The 23,847-nt window shown below is 38.0% G+C and overlaps 1 protein-coding gene across 4 annotated transcripts in view; it reads right to left on the reverse strand.

The window, feature by feature from the left end:
- Positions 1-23,847, reverse strand: part of BNC2 (basonuclin zinc finger protein 2) — a 342,608-nt gene that overhangs the window by 318,303 nt on the left and 458 nt on the right. The window contains exon 1 of one of the 4 annotated variants that reach the window (XM_074569799.1): positions 23,157-23,600. The exons of the other annotated variants lie outside the window; for them this stretch is intronic. Coding sequence (XP_074425900.1) covers positions 23,157-23,159 — 3 coding nt within the window. The 5' untranslated portion in view covers positions 23,160-23,600. Of the gene's footprint in view, positions 1-23,156; positions 23,601-23,847 lie in introns of those variants that run through there. 4 annotated transcript variants of the gene reach the window in all.

The following is a 23,847-nucleotide window of genomic DNA, read 5'->3' on the forward strand; positions in this document are numbered from 1 at the left end:
AGCAAGCGTCGACCCCCTCCTCCAAAAAACACATACCAGAAAATTTATTACAAACCTACAGGAATCAGAATTCAGTTAATTAGAGATAATTGCACATACAATGTGCCTAACTGCAAACAATTCACGGTGTTTGTTTGGTTAAAAATGAAGTAGGCTTCAAAACTCTATATTTTAATTAACTGGAGAGAGAAGATCACATGGTGGCACTTCCCAAGATGGCTGACATGAAAAGGGGCCAAAAATTTTGTAATTGCCTCTTTTTGGGTGAGATATCAGCAAATTTGGGACAAAGAACATTACCAGTCGACAATAATGAAAGCCATGGTGAACTAGCCTCGATAAGTAGCAAATTAGTAAATCTTCAGTAGGGTTCCCTCTTTCCATATTTAGACATAGTTCAACAGTATTACCCAGACAACCAGAGAACTAATCATCTGGAGAGATACATGGCAAGAAGACAAAGTTGCATCACTGATGATCTCTCCACATAATCTTCCATGCAAGGGGACCTCATTGGGAAAGGACTGCAGACAGCCAAAAATTCGCCTTTCATAGGAAACTCTTTGCCTTCCAAGCAAATACAGCAAAGCATAACACTGCCAAACAGCAAGCCAAGCAATGTAAAAGCACACAGACTTCTAACAGTTAACGACTATCTGAGAAAAAATACCTAACTCAACAAGAACAAAAAAAATAATCTGTTTCATGACTTTTTTAACCTAGTATGTTTAATGTTAAATTATAATCATGCTAAAAAGACCTTAAGGCCCTAGATATCATGCAGCACTAATGGGTCAGACTCTTATATTCTGTTAGATAAGAATGAACCACATCATTTTTCGTATAATCAGGAGTACCAGATTCTAAGCATGGAATTTTTCTTCATTTAGGACCTTCATTCAGTACAAGTTAAAATACTCTTAGTTGCACCAAAGAGTTCTGCTGCTTATAATCAGAGAATTGTTATGCTTGCTAGGAATGGGACTTTGCTTATGCTCTGAGTGTCTACTACAATAATTGGCTGAACCAAGTCCTTAAAGTGAGGACTCATATTGTTGCAAACCGTACCTCCACAAACCTTGTTGCTTACACACATGCCTGGCTGGAAACGTATCCTAATATTGAAATGCTTACAGAACAAAAAACCACACTTTTTCCATGGAACAAATTAGATTCCCTCCATGTTAATCAGTGTGGGCAACCAATCTATAAATCACGTAAGTTAAGGAATGACTCAGAGGTTAAGCAAAAAAGCTCCAAACGACTCATATACACCACCACCACAAAACAGTAACAGTTCATAAACTCTCAAAGTAAGCATAATGCAAAAGTAAAAAATTCACTGATCTTTATGCGAAGCAAACTACTGTCATATTGTTTTATTCAACTCTGATTATGTAGGTGTCAAGGTGTCGGCAATGGGCAGGCTGCAGGGCTGGCCTCTGTGAGAAGAGCGCAGGGCTGCCCTGTGCTGGACATAGCTGGCTTCAATGGACCCACCACAGGACACAGCTGAGCCCCTCAGCCAAGATGATGGTGCCTCAGGGGAAAAATATTTAAGAAATGGCAAAACACACTGAACAAAAAGGGGAGGGGAAAAAGACTAAGAAAAAGCCATGCAAACACCAAGGTCAGAGAAGGAGGCGGAGGAGGTGCTCCAGGCGCCAGATCCCCCTGCAGCCCACAGAGAGGACCATGCTGGAACAGATGCCTACACTGCAGCCTGTTGAGGGCCCCAGAGCAGACAGACATTCTTTGAAGTAACTGTGGTCCATGGAGAGCCCAGACCGGAGCAGATTTCCTGAAGGTCTGCAGCCCATGAAAGGATCCATGCTGTTGCAGGGAAGAAGTGTGGGAAGGAAGGAGTGGCAGAGAGGAGCTGCTATGGACTGACCACAAACCTCCCATTCCACATCCCCCTGCCACTACCTGGGGCAGTAGGGGATTCGTGAGTGAAGGACTAAGTGAGCAGCTGGGTGGGAGTTTGGCCTGTAGCCAATGTTAACTCATCAAATCAACAAATGTAATAACCATCTCATGGACTGAACATAGGACAAGGGAAGTGCAAGGCATCATTTTGCAATTGGGCTATTGAGTCCCTCATCAACAATTCACAGAACCCACCTATCTAGGTTGCATTGTTTTGACTATGCATTTCTCAATATCCAGCACAGGCACTATTGGTAATTATTTCTACCTATTACAAGCAATGGAAAAGCCTTCCACTTAGTGAAGTAAGATTAATACGAACAAATGTTTTTGAGTAATTTTAAGACCCAGTCCCAGACTGTTAACTTACTTTATGTTACACTCAAGAATGTTTTGGTAAGCTTGAGAACTGACATCTTCATGAAACTAGGGTTTATTATTCAAAAGTAATTTTCTAAGCATTTTCACCTAATTGAAGGCAGTTTTCAGATAATGTATAGGATGCTGGGAAGAATTTCAGTTGCTTTATACAAACATTCTGCGGACAATCTACTTTTTTTTCTTCTGTCCAGTTTTGGCACACATATATTTACTATTCAAAACAATCATATTCAAAACAATCATAAAGAGTGATTGATTCAAAGTTTAGCTAGGACAGTGGAATAAAAGAAATCATGCTTCAAGTAAACAACCTATTTTAATTAAGAGTTCAGAAGAAGCACTTAAGCATGCAGAGGGGCTCAAGAGAATGCAAATGCTCCTATCTAAGACTCCACCTGGTGAAGGAAACACTTTCATGTAGGGAAACCACAGCCTTAACTGGTAAAAGTCTGCATCTTACAATGAAGTCAATTAGACCAACTAGGAAGCTGATTACATCTTATAAATCTGTGTGCTAAACCACTTTTTTCCACATGGGATTCAATGCAACTAGTAATATTCATCTGATTGACATCTGCTGAGAAAAAGTCAATGTGTCCAGATCAGGCATTACTGAAAATGGAGGATTATAAAGCAGAAAAAGTGTATGCAAGTTGTAAGGAGGTACCTCATACAGGGCATGGCGTGGCAAAGTTCTAAGGACTGGGAGACAAATCTCTATTCACATTAATGCACTAACACAAAATGTGCCAAAATACTGTATTTTACAATATTTTACATTGATTTAGGGGCAACACTACAGACTGTTGGACTATTTAGTTGTTAGACTGCTTTGGTTTTAATTCACTCTGATTCAAACCCTATTCTGTTACTCAAAACAGTGAAGACACTTGCTCCTGCCTGCACCTGTTGAATTTACTGTGGTTCATTTCCCACCGATATAAATATAAAGGCTTCAGGGAAGCACTTTTTCATTTAAAATAAATACATTATATGTTCCATGTCATTAATTTGGTTTGTTCCTCCTGCCTCTTGCTTACAGACACCTGAAGTTTGCTCATCTCTCTCTCACAGCTCATCATTTATCAGAGGGGACGCAGCTGGAGTTCAAGCACTCCAAAATACTAAATATGAACAAGACATATCGTAGTCCTCTGCAGATCTTCAGAGTAAGTCTGATCACTCACAGAACCAGATGTTTTGTTATCTCCAAATTAGGCACGGACTTCATTTCGCACTGGGGAAGGGCTTCATCTTACCATCTATCATGTTTCTGGAATCCTTCCTTTCCAGTACAGACAGCACCAATCATGTTTCTTAGTCTGTTCACAACTGAATTTTTGTACTGTGTCACAGGTTTGGCAGGCATTTGTGGGAATGGGAAAGGGGAACAAGTATTAATGGAGAGGATCAGACCCACACTCTCCCCTTGAGAGACTACTGATATGGTACTGATGGTACTGATATGCATGAAATAACATACAGCACTTTTCTCTTATGAAAGCATAACCTCCCCGTGCAAGATTCTGGATAAAAACCCATCCTTTTAGCTTCAACAAAGCTCTTGAAAAATGAGGGGAATACAAAAGTGACAATGGAAAACCAAAAAAAGTTACATTCAGTAACTATGTCAGACAAGTGTTCCTCTGAGTTCTGGATAGTGGTTCTTTCAACCCTTGCAAACACACTAGGGACGTAGCTTATGGTGAATACAACTCTTCATCTACATGGGATTGTTTCCTCTTGATACAATCAGAGCAGATGAAAACCAGATGCTGGGGGTCTGGTTTGATGGGATTTTGTTTTTAGGGATTTTTGCACAACAAAAGTCATTCAACTTTGTGGAGCTTAAAAATGCTCTCTGTCTTCCCAAGAGACATAACTCAATAATATGTTGCATACTAGCAAAAGACAACAGCACTGTGATACACACAGGTCTTTGAGCTTTTCCATACAGTTTTTTTCATGTACATTAGATGCAGATATTATATGCTGTGGTATTTATACACAGTAAATACACAGTGATAAGTAAGATGTCATCAGAACGGGATGCTTCAATGTTTTACTACTTTTTGTATGTGTTATAAAGCATTCAAAAAACTGTAATAAACTCGCTTTAAAAATTGAATCAATGGGGGGAGTAAAATGTAAAGTACTACAAGTTACGTTCCAAAAGGGTGCTGACAAATAGAAGTTTTCTCTGTGTGTATCAAAGGTTGTTTGGAAGCTTAAAACTGACGCAATGGATGACAAGAGAGAAACCAGCAGCAGACTGAGTAACTATTGGTAAAACACATCTGTATTTTTGTTTGTACAATATTCATAAGACCAGTCCTGCAAAACCTCCTTTGGTTCTCCTAGGCTCCTAGCTCCAGAACTAAGACATGGAATGTGGCTACAACTCAAAAGTCAAACCCATTTCACGTAGCTGAATCCATTTCTGCATTGTTTACACATGCTTACCTCAAAATCAAGCCATATATGTGCAAATTAAACTGTGTTCTCTTTTCCACCAGGGAATTTGCCTTACTCTCCCCTAAGAAAAGGTACCTTGGAAAAAATGACAATTACTGCACTATTTACTTGCTAATCATCATTGCAGTTCCTAAAAGAAGGAAACACTTTGTATTTTGTATTGCAATAATGGGTATTATCAACTCTTTGGTTTTATAATTGAAACATTTGACTAACATAACAGTGATAAGGTCTACCACATGAACAATGACAAAATAAATATGGTATTATGTTCAGCTACATGTTACAGAGAACACCACCAGGACAAACTTTCCTCTACTGCCATGTGTTTTTTTACACGGAAGAAAAGTAATTTTTCTTCCAGGCAGCATTTCTCTACTTATTTCAGATAGTTTAATAGTTTTTTATTCCTGTCAAAAGGTAATTAGTTTACCGATGCAATGGTTTCTGTTATTGTCAAATAACATTCACTTTATCAATACTGCTATTAACTGTCTCATTCTCTTTTACTGGACTGATCAACTTACATTCTAACTCTCTATACAGAAATCTTGATATACACTAATTGCCAGGATTTGAAGACCTCTCTCAGATTTCTGGGCAAGTAGGAATCGTTTTCAGGCAAGGGTCATTAACTTCTACGAAATCTGGTGCTTATACTTCAAATTTTAGTCGTTGTGGCATGACAGGCCTCTCAAATACAGAATGAATGGAAACGACGCAGAATCTATCTCACCCTTCGGACTGATAGCTCCATGGCCCTCTGCTACTGCTTGTAGTTTTGTTTTCATTGACAACTAAGATTTCTGTGACTAGAAGTGAAAACTCTTATGTCAGTTTCTCTCCGCTACTGCTTTGGAAATGATTTCCAGAGGAAAGATGGACTTAAAAATTAGAAGCTTAGGGAGAACAAGAAAATCAGAAATATCTCATCTGACTGAAAGAAGGCTGCAACAGTCATATTCAAAGTGACTGAAGCACAGGGAAAAGTGTGTCTTCTTCCTTTACAGCAAACAAAGGTGAAAAAAACACCATATCAATGAGGAGAAGAATGAATGATAGATACAGAAGACAAATTCCCCAGCCTGTGGTACAGGAAAATACTCAGCCTCCTTTCTTCTCCAGTGACTGAGTAAGATGTGTTTGTTTCTCAGACAACTCAATCTCCAATTTTAACATCACTGGAATAGCTGGCTTAGTTTCCTGTTAAGTGTTTCAAATCCATGCGTGAGTGGAGAGTTCGAAAACAGGAAGAAAAGAAAGAAAGAAAATAAAATGGCATTAAGTTCAAACAAGTTTTTTTTAAAAAAAACCCAAACCAACCTGTATATAAAGTGTGCTCTTTTCTATTGGTAAATAATCCTTCCTTCTGAAGAAATTAGGATATTAGATTTTTGCATATGTTTGAAAAAGAAAACTGAAGTCTAAAAATCACTGAAAGATCTTACATGCAGTACACTTATCTTTTTTAGCAAGCAATATTAACTCAGTTCTGAAACCATATAAAACTGGAATGTGGGACAGCATTATACTTTCCCTGGTCAGACTGACCCAGTCTTCTCCTCCCCTGAACCTTTTAAGAAATGCCTATTGTGGAGAGGAAAGTGGAAGATAAAATTGCCTGACAAGACACTGGAACTGCTTAAAAATATATATTTTGTTGTCAAAAACTTTCAGAGTAAGTGATTTAATACACATTAATTCTGAAAATGCCACAAAGTAACAAAATCATTTGACAAAATCATGCTGCTTGCTGAACACAGAAACCAACAGATAACACAGAAACTTACATAACCAGTAAGTTATCTAAGAAACCTTTAACCGGAAAAGAAAAAAATACCTGAAGTTTCACATAATAAGAGCCAAGCACTTATTTCCTTATCAAACAAATAAAAAATTATGTTTCCCTGTAAAACTATCATCATTACCATAGATATATATCCATTATTTTTCTATTTTATCTAACAAAAATTATATCGGCCTGTAGGCTAAATCCAAGCACTGCTGTTGTAGTTTTAGTAAAACAATGATACATATTCTGTGAAAGTAACAGTTTTTAATGCACAGCAGCAAGTAGCCATGCAACTCCCATAAAAATGTGGTCTTGTAATTCAACAAGGAACAAAATCAGAACACATCCTGACAATACTGTAATCTATCGTTAGCATTAAATGCTCAGTCCTAAGACTTTAATTGCGACAAAACTTGAAGCTCTGAGACTTAAGACTGGCAAAGTGTTCATTCAGCAGGCATGGACAAGGAGCACATATTTTATACATGCTGGTGCGTATAAGTCATTGTTTGCTAGCTGTGAGCACGCAAAGTAAAACTTCACACATAACCACAAGGCTCCTTCTCTCTTTCTGCATGTACCTAAGAAAATGCATAGATACACAAACACACATATATGTATATATACACATTCACGAAACACAAGCAAAGGATGCTGCAAAGAACATGAAAAGACGGCTGCTTTTACCTGTAACTCTTCTATGCTTTTTTTTCCTGATCAAAAATGCCAGTCTCTCTCTTTTTTTTTTTTCTCTTTGTTAAAGGAACTGAAAACAGCATTGCAGCCAAGCAGAACTTAGCTAGGCACTGTGCACAGACACATTTTTGTGAAGTTTTGAACAATCAAACAAATTTTTCAGACAGACAGTATGGCCATAAGAAGCCTTAATTTCAAGTGGAGACAACAGACACTTCAGAATATTGTGGTTGAAGACAAGTAGGTTATAATTACTATGCATGCAGAAGTACAGTTCAGAAATACCCTCTCCCCAAGTTTAAAACAAACACACACAGATGTCGAGAAACAATCATGAGATGATGCACTTAAAATAGTAATATCTGTTTACAAATTCAAGTTGCTGCTTGGTGGAAACTTGATTTCTGTAACATGTCCCCAAGATACAATCTAATACTAAAACTTATCCTGCGGTAGGTCTACTTTCCAATTACTAGAAGTAAGCATACAAGGTATATAATTAGTTATGACACTGGGACAGGCATACATGTTTCAACACAGACAGAGCTCTGAACAAACTTTTTGGCAGTATATGACAGAAGACTTAAATTGAAAGCTCAAAGGCAGGGTATACTGTATTATAGACAAAAAAAAAAAAAGAAAAAAGAAAAAAAACCACCCTCTAACTTAAAAAGTTCTCACACCAAATGATTTTTAAAGGTATGAGCATATTCAGCTGAAACACCCTTCATAAGCTGGAAAGAAAAAAATACTGCCCTGCAGCAACAAAATGGGCTATATTACAAATTAAGAAAAAGAAACTCAATCCTTTGAATGGTTTCTTTTCTTTTAGTGAAAGGGTGTAATTCTTCCCTAAAGACTACATTATGACAAAACATTTATATAAATCAAACAAGATTTCTTTAATGACTCTGGGCATGGGATCTTAAATCTGGGATGAAACACCAAATTCTATCAATTCTAAAATAAATTAGGCAAGGCTTATACAAGTAGTACTTATCTTGGCATTAGAAAAAAAAGAACATTAGTGTCAGAGACGTATCATCAACATGCCTTCAACCGATAGCCCCTGGAAGGGCCTGTAGGACTAAATTCAGAATAAGTGAACTCTGAGCAGTTCAATTAGGTATCTAGTTTCTAAACGTTTTCATTTAAGAAACCAACAAGACACCAAACAAGATATAATGGGAATGTCCATAAGGATTAACCTTATGGACGTCTTGTTTCATTCTACAGAAAGAATTTGACTTCATCTAGTTTAAACAAGCTTTCTGGGATGTCTGAAAGTGTCTCTTTGCTCTGCCATCTTCCCTACAAAGAATGTAATTTTTTTCAATAGGAAGTCCCACGATCACAGTTTTCTGTAACAGGAAACACTGAACCTGTCTCTGTAAAGGAAATTCCAAGTACGTTAATTTGTGGGGCAGTTATCTTGGAAAGCACACCTTAAGTTAAAATGATCATAATTAATAGACTTTTCCAGTCTGAAATTCATGAAGCTAATACTTGCATAAACACACTAGTATTCTTTAGGGTTTTGAAGTGTTTAAAAAACAGCCTACATATTCCTGATACACAAACAAACCAGATACTTCCATTTTGATACCTATCTTACAAAAGTTAACAGCGTAACTTTTTTAATTTCACACTGTAAAAAAAAAATTAAAAGAAAAAATATACATTGCCTTTCTAAAATGAGTATAGTAATGCTACGTCCATCAACTTAGCTAATGTTACTTAGAGAGATGATGTAGCACTGTTGGCAGAAATATTTCTTCTGTCAGCATATACCATGTCCCATCTAGACAAAACTTGACAATAACCCTTTTTTCCTCCTTCAGATACTTAAAAAAACCATGGCACTTGCCGAATACTTGGAAAGAGTGTGCCTGTGATGTCACACACTATGTTTGTATGAGGGAAGAAATAAAATTTTCAAAGATAGGGCTTCCCATGAAGAACACACAGCACCATATGCCTATTCCCTCTTCAGCTGAAAGAGTTAAGTGTTTGTTTGTTGATTACAACTGTGGTAATAGGGCTAACATGGCACTTAGGATTAGACCATTCAAGTCTTACTCAGTTAAAACCAGTACCTTTAACATCACCCGAGAAGCAGTCTGCTTAACAACCTGCACAGTAGCTGGGTATACCACATTCAGCATTAGTTCAGTTCATGAACATCGCAGGAAGAAAAAACAACCTAATCTTGATAAAGAAAGAAACAAAGCTGACTGCATCTGAATGCACCTCAAAAATATCAACCTGTGTTAGTCTGTCTCAGAAACTACTTCTCGCAGTCTCACAAACACATTTAGAAAAGTAGCTTCACCTCAAGAGAAGGGAAGACTGCATCTTGCATACTTTGTGGGCATTGATCCTGCATGAAAAAGGCACTGGTGCATTTCAAGTGCTGTAAATAAGTAATAGTGTAACGCTAGTATGAATAAATACGAAGATACTACAATGCAGTGCACTCCAGAGTTACAATTAACTTCAGAACAACACAGAACATATAGAGCTCTACATGTGCATTGCACTGATCAATCTGATCAAGTTTTTGCCAAGAAAGGTTGGACAAGATGATCCTTGAGGTCTCTTCCAACCTGGTATTCTAAGATTCCATGTAGTTTATCCATAGATTTTCCCCTATTTAAGACAGATTTGTATTTTGAGAACATCACAGTATACCACTGAATTACAGTGTTCCATCCTTCACGATCAACATATGACTACATGCTACAGATGATAATATTATGCAGACCACGCATTTACCGATATGTATTCAGTTGTGGGGGTTTTTAACTCTGCCACTATCACTTATAATAAAATTGCCCCCCTCTTTCAGTTCTTACAAGTCACTACTCTAGAAAGATGACTGGACTTCTTTTCCAGACGTTTTTTACTCAGTTCTATGAGGTTATGGATAACTAACATGGTGACTCAGGTATTATTCATGGAGTGGCTGTCTTTAGCACAAGACATTAAAAAAACCTCTTGAATATATGCCATGATTCAAGTTCCCATGATCCCTTCAGAGCAAAGTGCTAATACCACGGCTCTACCATTTTCCAGCTCTGGTAATTACAACTGAGCATTAAGCTCATAAAAGCCAAAGGCAAAACACCCATGAACTATTACAAAACAACACACAAAGAAGTAACCATCAGGTGATCAGGATACAGATTCACGGTGTATCAATTAGCTTGCAGCACGTGTCATGTAGCTTTGCCAACACTAAAAGTGAAGTTAACTACATATGATTAGGACAGTGCTAGTTAGTTGACAAGCTGTAAATTCCTACTAAAGATTACCTTGCAAGAACAATCTTTGGTCAGTGTACTCACAAGAATAATAAACTTAAGAAGTCAAAAGTTTTTTTGAAGTTAGCGTGAGATCTGGTACTGACTGCTTTGATGGCAGAGGATCTGTTCCATCAGCCTGTTCTAAATAAACTGCAAATGGTATTTGCTCACTCCATCCTGGACTGCCACACCTATACCATGTTTCTATTTGACAAAGGTCCTAGAACGCTATCTGTATGTGGCCTATGATTCAAGTTTGTAATGTATTTTCTTGACATCCTGGGATGAAATTTCAATAAGCTAGTTAACTCAAGAGATTTTTCAGTACCGAAGGCCAGCAATGAGTACGGTGCAAATCCTCTAACAAAACACCCAGTACTTCCAAATGAAACTAATGCCTCAAATGCACCAACTTCTGTCTTGCCTAAAACTGAGTTAAACAGCCCCTGTGTCTCTTCACACAGGACTCAGCAATTCTGCATACCTATCTCCGTGACTGGCAACACTGCAATTACATGAATGGTAGTAAAATAAGTGATCTGCTAAGTAACATGACTTAATTTCAGCTGAGCTTCCATTAACCTTTATGTAATTTATGAACTTTTTCTATGCTTTTTCCCACCCTGGCACCGTATTTTGCCAACATCTGATATTTCCCACTATTTTATGAGTAGCCTCATTTATAAACAGTTATTTTCCCAAGATTATTTTACTAGGAACAGCAGGTTCCTAAAATCTTCACAGTCCTGAAGCTTTTTCACAGAAAATACAGAGATACTTTCTATAACATAACTAACTAAGCCTGCACATTGTGAAAACATTCCCAAGATAATATAATCACAATATACTTCAATGTACATTATAACAGCAATAGAACCCAAGATAAATGGATTGAAGATCCTCTTTTGCAAGCCAATGAAATGCCAGACCATTTTTGGTGATTCTTCTTACATAATGTATGACAAAAGGCATAGTGTCGTGACTTTCATGTAATATTGTCATCATAAATGGAAGTCATCAGTCTTCTTAAAGGAGAGGAGACCCCTAATTTAGGAGAAAAATGCAGGGATTCTTCTACAAATCCAATCCGACGCTGCTTTTCCAGGGAAAATATCCACAAAAGCTGGCATGGTCATCTTTAGTTCCCAGAATTAGAGAGATATCAGAGGCTTGGTTGTTAGCAGGTCTCATTATCATTATTGTAATATATTTGTAAGACACAGGTTCACAGTACTGGCTTCAGTTTAAGTAATGCTTATGGGAACATATTCAAATCACAGAATAAGATAACTTAATATATTTCTCAAAGGAAGCACAGTGGATTGTGTGAAAATGTTGAGAAAGAGGCTTTATAATATACAGAACAGATAAGAAAGCTGAAGAACAATGAAGATAAAATAAGAAATACAAAACTCCAAACAGAAACCAGTATTTCCTAAAATGTTCTCCAAAGATTAACAGGAGGTACAATATTTGTTTTCCCTTCTAGCAGTGCACTAGTTTTCACAGACACCTTTTAGGATTGATCTATGTCTTAGTTTTACTTAAGAACCAGAATTGCCCAAAAAGTCTTCCTGCTAGCAAAAATGCCTGTCAAGAAAAGCCTTTATACATATATAGATATAAAAAATATGCATTATATGTATGAATGTATGTTCTACATGTGTACTATGTATGTGGATGAATGTATGTATGTGTGCATTATATGTTAATGCATTTATAAAAACATATATATCGTGTATGTATATACCATAATATATTGTATGTATACATACATACACATACCCACATACACACAGGAAAGCTGCAGCAGAATTTCTGAAAGTTTTATTCTTCCACTACATCTGTAGTTCATCTTTCCATACATGCCACTGATAGATTTTTTTAAAAGCACATTAAATCAAAATCATTCTTGCAATACGTAACACAAAAGGAACATGCATATTTTGCTTGTTGTGAGCCTAAATTTGTGTTGCTTTGTTATAAACGTATCACCACAAGAGCAAAAACAATCCTGAAAACCTATTACATTTAAAACTGAAGTCTGAAGGTGAATAGTTATCACATCCTTGAGCCTTAAACCGATAAAGGTGAGGACAAGAGCAGTTTTCTAGATTTCACCACTCAGCAAGTTTCTCTCTTGCAACTGTCTGGCCTATTGTGATTAAATTCTTCATGGGTCTGGCAAAAACTGCATGAGAAGAGTGATTTTTTTGACCCTTGGTGTTTGACAGTGGGAAGACACGAGTTGCCTCTATGTTCCACAAGTTTATCTAACATGCTCACAAATCCTCTGTATAGCCCAGTGACTTCCAAATGCTGCGTAGAACTCACACATTATGCAAAACTCATCCCACCATACTGCCCACACCTGCGATCCATTTAATAAGAAAAGAGCTATGAAATTATACACACAAGTAACACCTGAAGTACTGTGTCCAGTTCTGGGCTCCCTGGTTCAAGACGGATGGGGAACTGCTGGAGAGGGTGCAGCAAAGGGCTACCAAGATGATTAGGGGACTGGAACACCTCTCTTAAGAAGAAAGACTGAGGGATTTGGGTCTCTTCGTCTGGAAAAAAAGACAACTGAGGGGGCTATAAATACTCAAAGGGTGGATGTCAGGAGGATGGCGCCAGGCTCTTTTCAGTGGTGCCCAGGGACAGGACAAGAGGTAATGGGCACAAACTTGACCATAGGAAGTTCCACCTAAACATGAGGAGGAACTTCTTTACTTTGAGGGTGACAGAGCACTGTAACAGGCTGCCCAGAGAGGTGGTGGAGTCTCCATCTCTGGAGACATTCAAAACCCGCCTGGACGCGTTCCTGTGCAACCTGCTCTGGGTGACCCTGCTCTGGCAGGGGGGTTGGACTAGATGATCTCCAGAGGTCCCTTCCAACCCTATGATTCTATGATTCTATGAGAGACAGTAAAGGTGTGCAGAGTAGGAAAGGGGCAAGCCTCTTGCCCTGCTGCTATGGTGACTAGAGATACAAGACTGTTCAAGCTCTTTCAACATCATACTATCAGCCGCATCCAGCTCCTTCCCTGACATCACCAGCATCACAGAGACTTTTTCCTCTTATTTTTAATCAAAAGACTACTAGAGTATTCAAGAAAGCTCAATTAGCAGGAGCTGGTGAAGAGCCTCTTGCCACTTTATGACCCCCAAGCCAAACCATGAAGAAGCAAGTAGCTCACTCCCCTCCATGGTGCCTTTATAATGCTAACAGCATTCCAAAAAGCAACAAAAAATGATGCATATCTGCATCCTCTCTGAGTGTCCACTCAGCAATTGAAGAACTTCTTGCTTACAGAGTAATCATTTGATATCATAAATCATTTAAAAATACCAGCTGATAAATGAGATTCACTGCTGATATGCAAAGTAGTACAAGTTACAGGAGGATAAGAGGAAATAGAGAAGACTGTAACTTAAATTCCGAAGGCAAAAGTTAAAAAAAGATGCACAGTTTAAGTAAGGGAGTAGAAACCTTTAAATCACACATCACTTATCTGCTGTTGCTTCCTGTTCCTACTTAACTTTCTTGCTGTCGTACCATGTGAATTATATCAGCTTAGACTGAAATTCTCTTACAAGCCTTTAGTTACTTAACATATGCATTTTCACATATTGCTTTTCAATATTTGCACCAAAGTGTGGAGAAAATCTTAATGCCAGTTTGTGTACTGAAGAACACGAATTCCTCAGCCTCTTCACATTGCTTATACAATCACTTAACCAACTGGCGTGTAGTGTCATTTGTTTTCATCAGATATATTGTATGGGACACCAGAAACACAGTATCTTCAAAAGCCAACTCAAAATACAGCTGCTAACAATAAATATGGCCATGGCCTAGCAGGGAAGAAAGCTGTAAGTTTTCACTATTAGTTGGCTAATTTTTACAAAATCTTAGCATCTTCAGCAGAACAGCAAAACCTTTTCCACAATGTTCTCTAGGATTCTGTAAAGAATCTCATTCTGGAAAATTATCAGTAGGCTTTTAGAAAACATATAATTGGCATTAGATCACTATAAAAGCATTGCTCAACTGTCTTGTACGCTATACATTAGTGTACATAATAATAACTGTTCAAACATACAGATAGAGTATACGTCCAATTGATTGGTACTAGGAATATACTGGTAACTTCACAGTGAGGTGAATAACAAAACCTTTCTTTAATAAAACTGGCACACTGCCACAACAAAGCCAATGGAGTTAGACCAGTAAGATTCTATCAAAACAACTACAAAAGTAATTACTTAGCAATGAAAACTGGCATCTATTAATAACAGAGGGAGAAAAAACTGCTTTCAGGGAAATATTTCCTTCAGTTCAAAAATGGCACTAATCAGGACTTCCAAATTAATTTACCTTAAATTTATTGTACTTCAATTCAATTTCAAAGTAGTTTTATTGCAAAAATCACCAGGCTAGTTGCAGTAAAGAGAAGTGGTTCATCATGCTGAGCACATCTTCTTAAATGTCAAATGCTACATTTCAACAGGAAAATTTATTTGATTCCTAACTGGCCCTTTCATCTTTGATTTGGAAACCATGTAGTAAGTTTTAGATTCATCAAAGCTAATATCAGTCTAGTAATGAAAGGATGTTTTAAACTAAGTAGGCACTACTACATTTGTTCCAGCTCATGTCTGAAGATTTTGTTCCATTTAAATATTTGTCTAATTCAAATCACAAAACATAACAGCTTCCCTTTTAATTTGAGGAAAGTGAAATTCAGTACCAGTGTTACAAATGCTTCCACTGTTTGAACAAGAAAAATAAAAAGATTATTTTTGCTGAATTTTCTCTCAGACACAATTTTCTTTGGAGGCACTTGTTCCTACAACCAACTACTTGATCACTTTGGCTTCGATGCTCTGAACTAAAGCAAAAGGTGCAGCCACACTTCACTTCTTTCTTATCAGAAATGTAAAGAAAAACTAAGAAGCCCAGAATTCCTATTAATAAATGATGACCACTCACACATTTTGAAGATTTGAGTCTAAACAGTGCATCTGAAACAAGGAAGTTGTAAGAATTTTCCTGAAGACCACTACAGGATTTATCATCTTGAAAATCGTCTCTGCGTGCCATACGAGAAGTGCAAATGAGATGACTAGATTTCATTCAACAGTTTCAAGTAAGTCTAACTTGACTGATTTCAATGGCTTTACTCACCCTTTACTTTTCAAACTTGCTATGAATAGGACCAACATAGACCCTTATGCTTTACACAGAACTAAGGGGAGTTACTAAATTATAATTTAAATGTAAATCTATAGAATAATAGAATGGTTAGAGTTGGAACGGACTTTCAAGATCATCTAGCTCTAACCCTCCTGCCATGGGCAGGGACACCTCACACTAGATCAGGTTGCTCAAAGCCCCATCCAACATGGCCTTGAACACTTCCAGGGATGGGGCATCTAGGTCTAATTTTGTTTTGATCAAATTATCCTTATGAAAGCCATATGAATTTCTGTATCATATTGTTATAATACTACTGATAAAAATGTAATTAAAATGCATTCTAAAAGGTCAACTATAGAGAGGTCAGGGATAAGGGTGTATTTTTACTGTTGTAAAAACTGAGAGCTCTAGAGTTCAGCTTGATTTGGTTAACAGGGTAGGTAAGTTGGATTTCACAGGAACTTTAGAAGCAAAATGTTTGTGAATATTGCCCTGGATGAAATGGAAGATGTGCCTCAGCAGAATGAGGAAGCAGTGCCATAACTAATAATTTTGGCTCTTTGAGTGGCAAATGCAGAAGAAATTACTTAGATGCACCTAGAAACTCTCAGCCAAATTTATGCCTCAAACAAGACTATGTCAATGCTTTTACAACATCAAGAGTGATTCTGAAGCTTTGCTAACAGGAATATTTTTAAATATATTGTAATTCATATTTGCAGAATTTTTTCTAAGCAATTTGGAGGATTTGCAGGTTTGATCCAAAAACAAGTAAATAGAAAAAATAGCCATAAAGTGTATTATTGAGGACTACTTCAAGCACACTTTATCCTGACAGCTTAAAAAAGGAAAAGCAATACGTTTCTTAGTCATGGAAAACATTTGCTCCCTTGTAAATGGCACTTAAATGAAACTAACATGATTGACAAGCAAGCCTTGGCAACACTTAATGCAAGTCCATCTCTTCAGCGTTTTAAGCAAAATTCCTTCACAACTGTTTGTCTTTGCAATAACTCCTACAAAGCTCATTAGTGCCAGCCTTGGTTTATCCCCCATGTCGTGCATTTATCCCTGGGATGCATTATCAACATGTGGCACATGTCCTTGACATGCACAGAAGAGTTGCACCCCAGGACAGCAGCATGCATGACAATAGTGTTGACTCTTACTCCTTTATGGTTGCTGGGATGTAACCGAGAAATCTAATAACTGTGACAGTAGGCCTTTAGGTTTTTCCTTGCCTTTCCAGACAGTGAAGCTGCACAGACACTAATGAAAGGTTAAATGAATAGGAATAGCTGACAAGAGGTACAATAAAGAAGGGACTTGGTAATCCACAGACACTGAGCAGAGATCCTTGGCTCAAGCAGAGAAAGGACAGCACATCGTCGAGTCACAATATTTAAAACAGCTTGCTATACACAGAGGCTTTTGTGTCTGGGTACATGTCTGGCTTTGGAAGAAAAAAAGATACTGAAAAGAAATTTCAGCATGGGGCACTTTGGCAAATGTCAGGTCACAAAAAGGCAAAAATGTTTTTTGTTTGCTGTTACATCTTTGTATTCAACATTAAAAAGCATTGACTAAAAGCACAAATCACAAGTTTCAAAATAATACATATTTGACAAATATGATAAAGTTGCAACACCAATTCAGTGTGATTCCAGCTGACAGCATGATGGGTGTTGTACATACACTCAGCTTCATTTACAGCTGATAACAGTTCATAATATGCTTTGCATACCATCTAAAACTTTCCCCATAGCTGAAGAATTCTAACAGGCCTAGCTTCTTAAGTTTTATATGCAGCAGAACTGTAGATGTGACGAATTGTAATACGCTGCAAAAATACAGCCAAACTTCCAGACAGTGCACCAGCCCATGGTGACTTAAAAACTTCTTAGTGTTTAGTTTATGGCATTTTGATTTCTTTTGGCTTGTGACTTAAGAATCAGCATTATTTTTTTGGGACATTCTTTTTTTTCATAATTAAAAAATAATTACAACGCCCAGCATGTTTTTAAAATTTCTCTAGCTTTTTATAATTTTCTACAAAAATCTGATTTAAGTATATACTGAAAGATTTTTAATTCTGTGAAAAAAAGATTTTAAAAAGAAACAGAAAGTACTCTCTAAAGTAACAAATCAGAAACAAATCTGATTAAGTTATCTGAATTTGTGTGGTTTATTTACATTAATTATTCCAAGAGAGAAGTACTGAAATAGATGCTGCAGATGAAAAGAATTATCTCTCAAAAACCTTGATTTACCTGGAATAAGAAAGAAAAGTATTTGCATATGTATCTGGAGTATAAAATATACATATTTATAACATGTGGTGAGAGTACTATGGAAAGATTCTAAAATGAGAGAACCTCTTTGAGCATTAAATTATAGCAGAACTCCTGTGTGTACTAAGATTCTAATAATCAACAAATAAAGGCTCTTACTAGCACGGCACATAATGAGAGCTACTGTGCAAGAGATAAAGGAGACAAATCTGGTAGTTTATCTCACTGGATTATATCATTTACTTAAATGGTAAATAAGTTTGTCCAAAGTAATGCTTGTAAAAGCTGCCATATAACTATTAAGCAGCAATTATGATCAATGCGTTTTTAGAACAAATATGTCAGAATTTAGGTGGGATGAAACTGACACAGAATACAAGGTTGAAACAGATGCTTTTTATTAAGCCGTGTTAAATGCTATTCCTTTAAATTAAGTACAAATTCCTGGATAGATTAGGAAGTGATACACATTTCCAAAATGACAGATATACTCGTATTTGTTTTGTATTTTTGCATTTCCAGACATGCACACTTTTTTCCTAACACATACTAATAGTGGACATTAGCTCAAATTAAATCATTAAATCAAAAGCCCCATGCAAATATGCAGACTGAAAGTCAGGACTCTTTCATTAAACAACATTCAGCAAAGAAAAGACTTTAAATTCTGGTGACAGTATCCAATGTGCTAAAGGAAAAGGGACGCTGCCAGAAACTCCCATCTTTGAGGGGAAAAAAATATAAATTTTGTTTTTGTATAAAATCCAGTGTTTTACTTGGACTTGTTTAAATGTAATTACTTTGCTGTTGGTCATTTCTGTTTTCTTGAAATTGACAAGATCTGTAGTCAGCCACAAATCCCACTGACATACATGTATATGTAACACAGAATAAAGCCACCTCAAAGTCTAAGTTCTAGATCTTTGGCTTTGAAGAAAAGTTAGTAATCAGCCCTCCCTCATCCAGAATATTTCTCCCCCTTTTTCTTTCCTATGGCATATCTAATAAAATGATGAAGCTCCCTCTAGCTCTGCAAGAGGAGCTTAACTGGCCAATGATCCTCTACAGTTCCTTCCCATTTTCAAAAGCAATACTGAGGAAGAGCGAGAGCAGTATTTCCCTTACATAATAAGTGTTCTTGTTTTCATTCAGCAGTGTTCTCAATTGTACAACTTGAAAGGACACAGATAATATGTGAGAACATCTGCTACGAAATACAGAAAGTTAAATACTGCTTATTATCATGCAGCGTACTAAAGACCCTCTTAATTATTTTCAACTTACACTTTATTTACCAAATTCTTGTTTGAAATCTTAGATTGTTTGACAACCCAGCCATGGATGTATTGAAACAACCCCCTCCACACACACACACAAACACACCTCCATTCCACTTTTCCAACTGCTAAGTAAAAACAATGTAAAAAAGAATGACAGATAATACCATAGTCCCATATTAGAATCAAGATTTTAAGTACAGAGTGTCTCAATTCAAAACCAGTTTATTTGTATACACTGGTTTTCCAGAAAACCAGTAATGCCACTGGTAATTTGCTCACTGTATTTTCACCTACCATAATATTTACACATACCATTTGTAATGGCTTGTATTGTTTAATCTCCACTGCATTTCAGCATTGGATACTATGGAATTACAGTTATTTAGCAGGCTATAAATAATGTAGTTGGCATGTGCAATTGATATTTAAAATGTCTTACGACAACTGTAAAAGCCTCATTACAGACTAGCAAATCATTTCTAACAAGCAAGTTCAACTGATAAATACCAAAGCAAACCTGCAGTCTATGCTGCAAGCATGTTTGTTTTATTTCAACGATACACATTTAATGCAGTGTGCAATGGACCATCCACACAGACTATAAATAAGAAAGAAAGTGAACTTCCAAAGTAATATGGCTATTGTGAAGCTTTCTAAAATAAAACTAAAAAAAAAAAAAAGGAATTCTGAGTAACAACAGAAAGAATAGCTTAGTTTCCCCTCCCCCCTTTATGAGCTAGTGTCCAATTTCTTCTTTTCTGAACAGCTGTATTATCCAACTTAAGTTGCTCTGCTAATTTCAGTCCCACAAGGACTAACTTGGAAGGCAAAAAAGTACTAGAAAAGATCAATTTGCTGGGAAAGATCAAATGAGAAAACTGTGGGGACAGCACCAGGTCAGAGTGTGAAGAACTAAGCAGACCTGTTCTTCATTAACTTAAGCTCTCTTGGGACGTCACACACTACCTGTCCATGGGCTTATTGAACCGCCTAACCCTCGTCTCTGTACCATTCTTCTGGGCCCAAGTGAATCATATCCTGCTGCTGACAAGTTAGCAGGGGACTGCGGCTGCAACATGAAAGTACTTTTCTCTCTTGTCTAAATCAGGCAGATTTTTGAAAAGACGACACAGCACTGACTCGTGACATGGCAAGATGAAATGAGAGGTCTGGGCTGGTCTTCGAGCTGTGCAGATAAAAGTAATCAAATGACACTCCTGGAATGCAAATTGGCATTCTTGACTGCAGCAATTGCACAACCATGAAACATCTCTGACAGCAAGCAAGATTAGGACAAAATGTTATGTAAAGCACTGAACTCAAAAACTCACTAGAAAATTCAAACTGTAACACTTACATTTTAATATAGCAATAGTCATCTCTGCTTTTGTCTGTTCCTTTACTTTGTTTAATGTGATCACACACCCGTCTTTCACAAATAGCTCAGTAATAAAAATGCAATGTGATTAAAGACATAGAGCTGCTCAGTTTTTTCCCCTAAAATGCCAGTGTGTTGTATTTTTACAAAATAATGTACCAAGGCAGCGGGTTTCTGTTATGTGTGTAAGATGTGTGCTTAAGGAACACGTTCACAATCCCAAATCTTAAAAGGAGTTTCAAAATTTGCTCATAATAAATTAGTTTACAATTTACATTTAGATTTTCCTGCCTCTGGATCAGGCAAAGATGGATCATTTGAAATATTTAGTGAGTAAATTTTAAAATTCACGTGCTTTAGGAACTTAAAGCAGAACATACATAGAGCTAGATGGTTCATTAATACTGGACAGCTTAAAATGAAACTAGTGTATCAGACAGCTCATATGCCCCATTAAATTTCAGATTAAAAATTCCTGCAATTTTTAAGGGCAAGGAAAGTTCCACATACTTTTACAGGAACTTGGTATTCTTGTGCAGATCTGCTGATCAGGCTTATTAAATATTACTGTCTGAAATGAACTCAGTAATTAAACTGCGCACATTTGTACTCCGAAACTATGACAAAAACACTACCCCATTTTAAAATTCATGTATGGAGATGGGTTATAATACAGAGGGGAAATGGAAGATAATGAGAAATAAAATCCCACTTCCACTAAAACATATTTCAACGGCTGCAATGCACGGCTAACATACAGGTTAAGAAAAGAAATATGTAATATCCTGCTTTGATTTCTTACTTAAAAATAGCTTCAAACCATTTTAACTGTCGGCCAGACACACACAAAAAAAGACACTCGTTGCCACTTTAATCCTGGGTACACCGGATTATTACACGATGTCTTTTGTGCATCAATTTTACAACAGCTTGACTCTAGGGTAAATGGGAACCATCATAAATCGCATGCTGCTTTCAAAACCACTTTAATTTCTGTCAGCGTTACTGTAACCACAGTCCTGGGCACATGCTGCTTTTTCCCCCTCCTTTTTTTTTATTTTCTTTTTTTTTTATTGTTGCCTACATTTGACAGTTGCATCTCCTACACTCCAATTGTGGCTTTGATCACTGAAACAAGACATGTCATGTTAGGGAGAGAAGGGAAAAATACAAACCCTCCATCTCAAGCTCTCTCTTCATTCACACAGACATACACTGTATCTATAGTTTGAGTGCTGTGTATACATGCATACATGTATGTATGTATCCACATACACACATACATATACACACATATACACAAACATGTGTGTATGCAGGCGTGCCCATATGTATATTCAAGGCACACAAGACATATATAACATTACTGGAGTGAGATGACAAAAGCTGACTGAAAGCAAGGCAGTAGTCAAACAGCGATAGAAAATAACTACTTCACTGAGTATGGGCTGATTGAATATGGACTGTTCATCACTGAGGTCAGTCCACTTGTTAATACGAATAGTTACCATTATGCATGTTAAGTTCAGTCATGGCTCTAAACGTGCTTGTTCTTCGCAAGCTGCTTAACCTATTCTCACATCACAACCCAGACAAACGGACTTCAGTCAAATGAGGTCGTCAGCCATTTCGATTTTTAATTTTAAAATTAAGAAGTCGTGAAAGCCCAGACCCTGCTATTCAAAGGAGACGTGCATTTGCCCAGCACATGTAATAAAAGCAACAAAAACTTGCTCAAAGTTGTTTGGGGGGGGCTCCCCCCCTCCCTCTTACGGTTAGGGCATCAGCATAACTCTGCAAGTTCTGCTAACAATCGCTGATTGGAGAGGTGCAAACTGCAAGCACATGCACAACAAAAAGGAAAAGAGTTACGGAGGGAAGGTGGATTTACACGTCTGTCTCCCTGCCTCAGGCGTTGTTTCACACGCAAACACACAGCTCCTTCCCCCGCACTCAAAGGTTACCTTTACATTGTGTGCGAACCTTACTCATTTCCGAGCAGAAAGTGGTGTCCAAAAAAGAGCAGACCACCACCGTATGCCCGATTCAACCCCGCTCCACCTTCACTCGCTCTCCCTCCACACGCACACACGTTTTTTTACACTGAGCCCCTCATCTTCAGTGGAGGGAGGGAGGCGGTAAAAAGCATGTGGCCGTCCCATTTCAACCCCCCAAACTCACTTAAAAGTTTAGCACAGCTTCTTAAGTCATTCCTTTTTTTTCCCCCAGTCCACGCAGCACGGGGCTGATTTATTTATTTATTACCCTCCTCCTTCGCCTTGCCCGGCTGCTTGTTTATTTGAAGGCTGAAACACGCCGGATAGCGATAGCAAGGGCTGCTTGTGTTGCTGCACGATTTATTAATCAAATCAAACCAGAAGTAAAGGCTAGAATGAAAACGAGAAAGGCTGCTGGAAACTTCTTACCATCTCTGCATGCTGGGTTGTCAAGTGCACCCCCTGTCTCTCGATCTCCTCTCAGCGGCAGTGCCTGCACCCTTCCTTCTGCCTCTGGGCTCTCACCGCCTCTCCCTCCCTCTCTACCCCCCTCTCTCTCTCTCTCCGTCTCTCCCCCCTCTTCCTCCTCACTCTCTCTCACCCTCACACCTTCAGGTGATTTGAGCTAAAAAATAGAGATTAAAAAAAACAAAACAAAACAAAACAATAAAACAAAGATACTTCCCCCCCCTAAAAAAGAAAAGGCAACAGTAGCGAGACTCTCTGTCTCCCCCCCCCCCACCCCGCCTTCTCTCTGACTCCTCCAAAACTTCAGCCCCCAAAGTTCAGCCCGAGCAGCGAGAAAGAAAAGAGAAAAGCGCTTTCAGCGGAGAGCTGGAAGTTATGGGAGGAGGGACCCAGGTTCGGGTCAGAGCCTCCACAGGTTGGTTTGTTGTTGTTGGGTTGTTTGGCTGGGGAAGGGGAGGCGGCGGGAGGGGGGTGGGGGGGTGGGGGGGGAGGCTGCCAGCGGCTCCGAGAGGGCAGCGTCGCCTCTTCGGAACCCCTCGCTCTTCGGGCACGGACGGCTGACGAGGCGGCAGAGGGAAGGGGAAATCTTTGGGGGGGGGGGCGGAAAAATCACCCCCCTCCGCCTCGTCCCTCCACCCCTAAAACTTTCCGT

This window comes from Larus michahellis, chromosome Z (assembly GCF_964199755.1).
Source record: "Larus michahellis chromosome Z, bLarMic1.1, whole genome shotgun sequence".
Lineage (NCBI taxonomy): Eukaryota > Metazoa > Chordata > Aves > Charadriiformes > Laridae > Larus > Larus michahellis.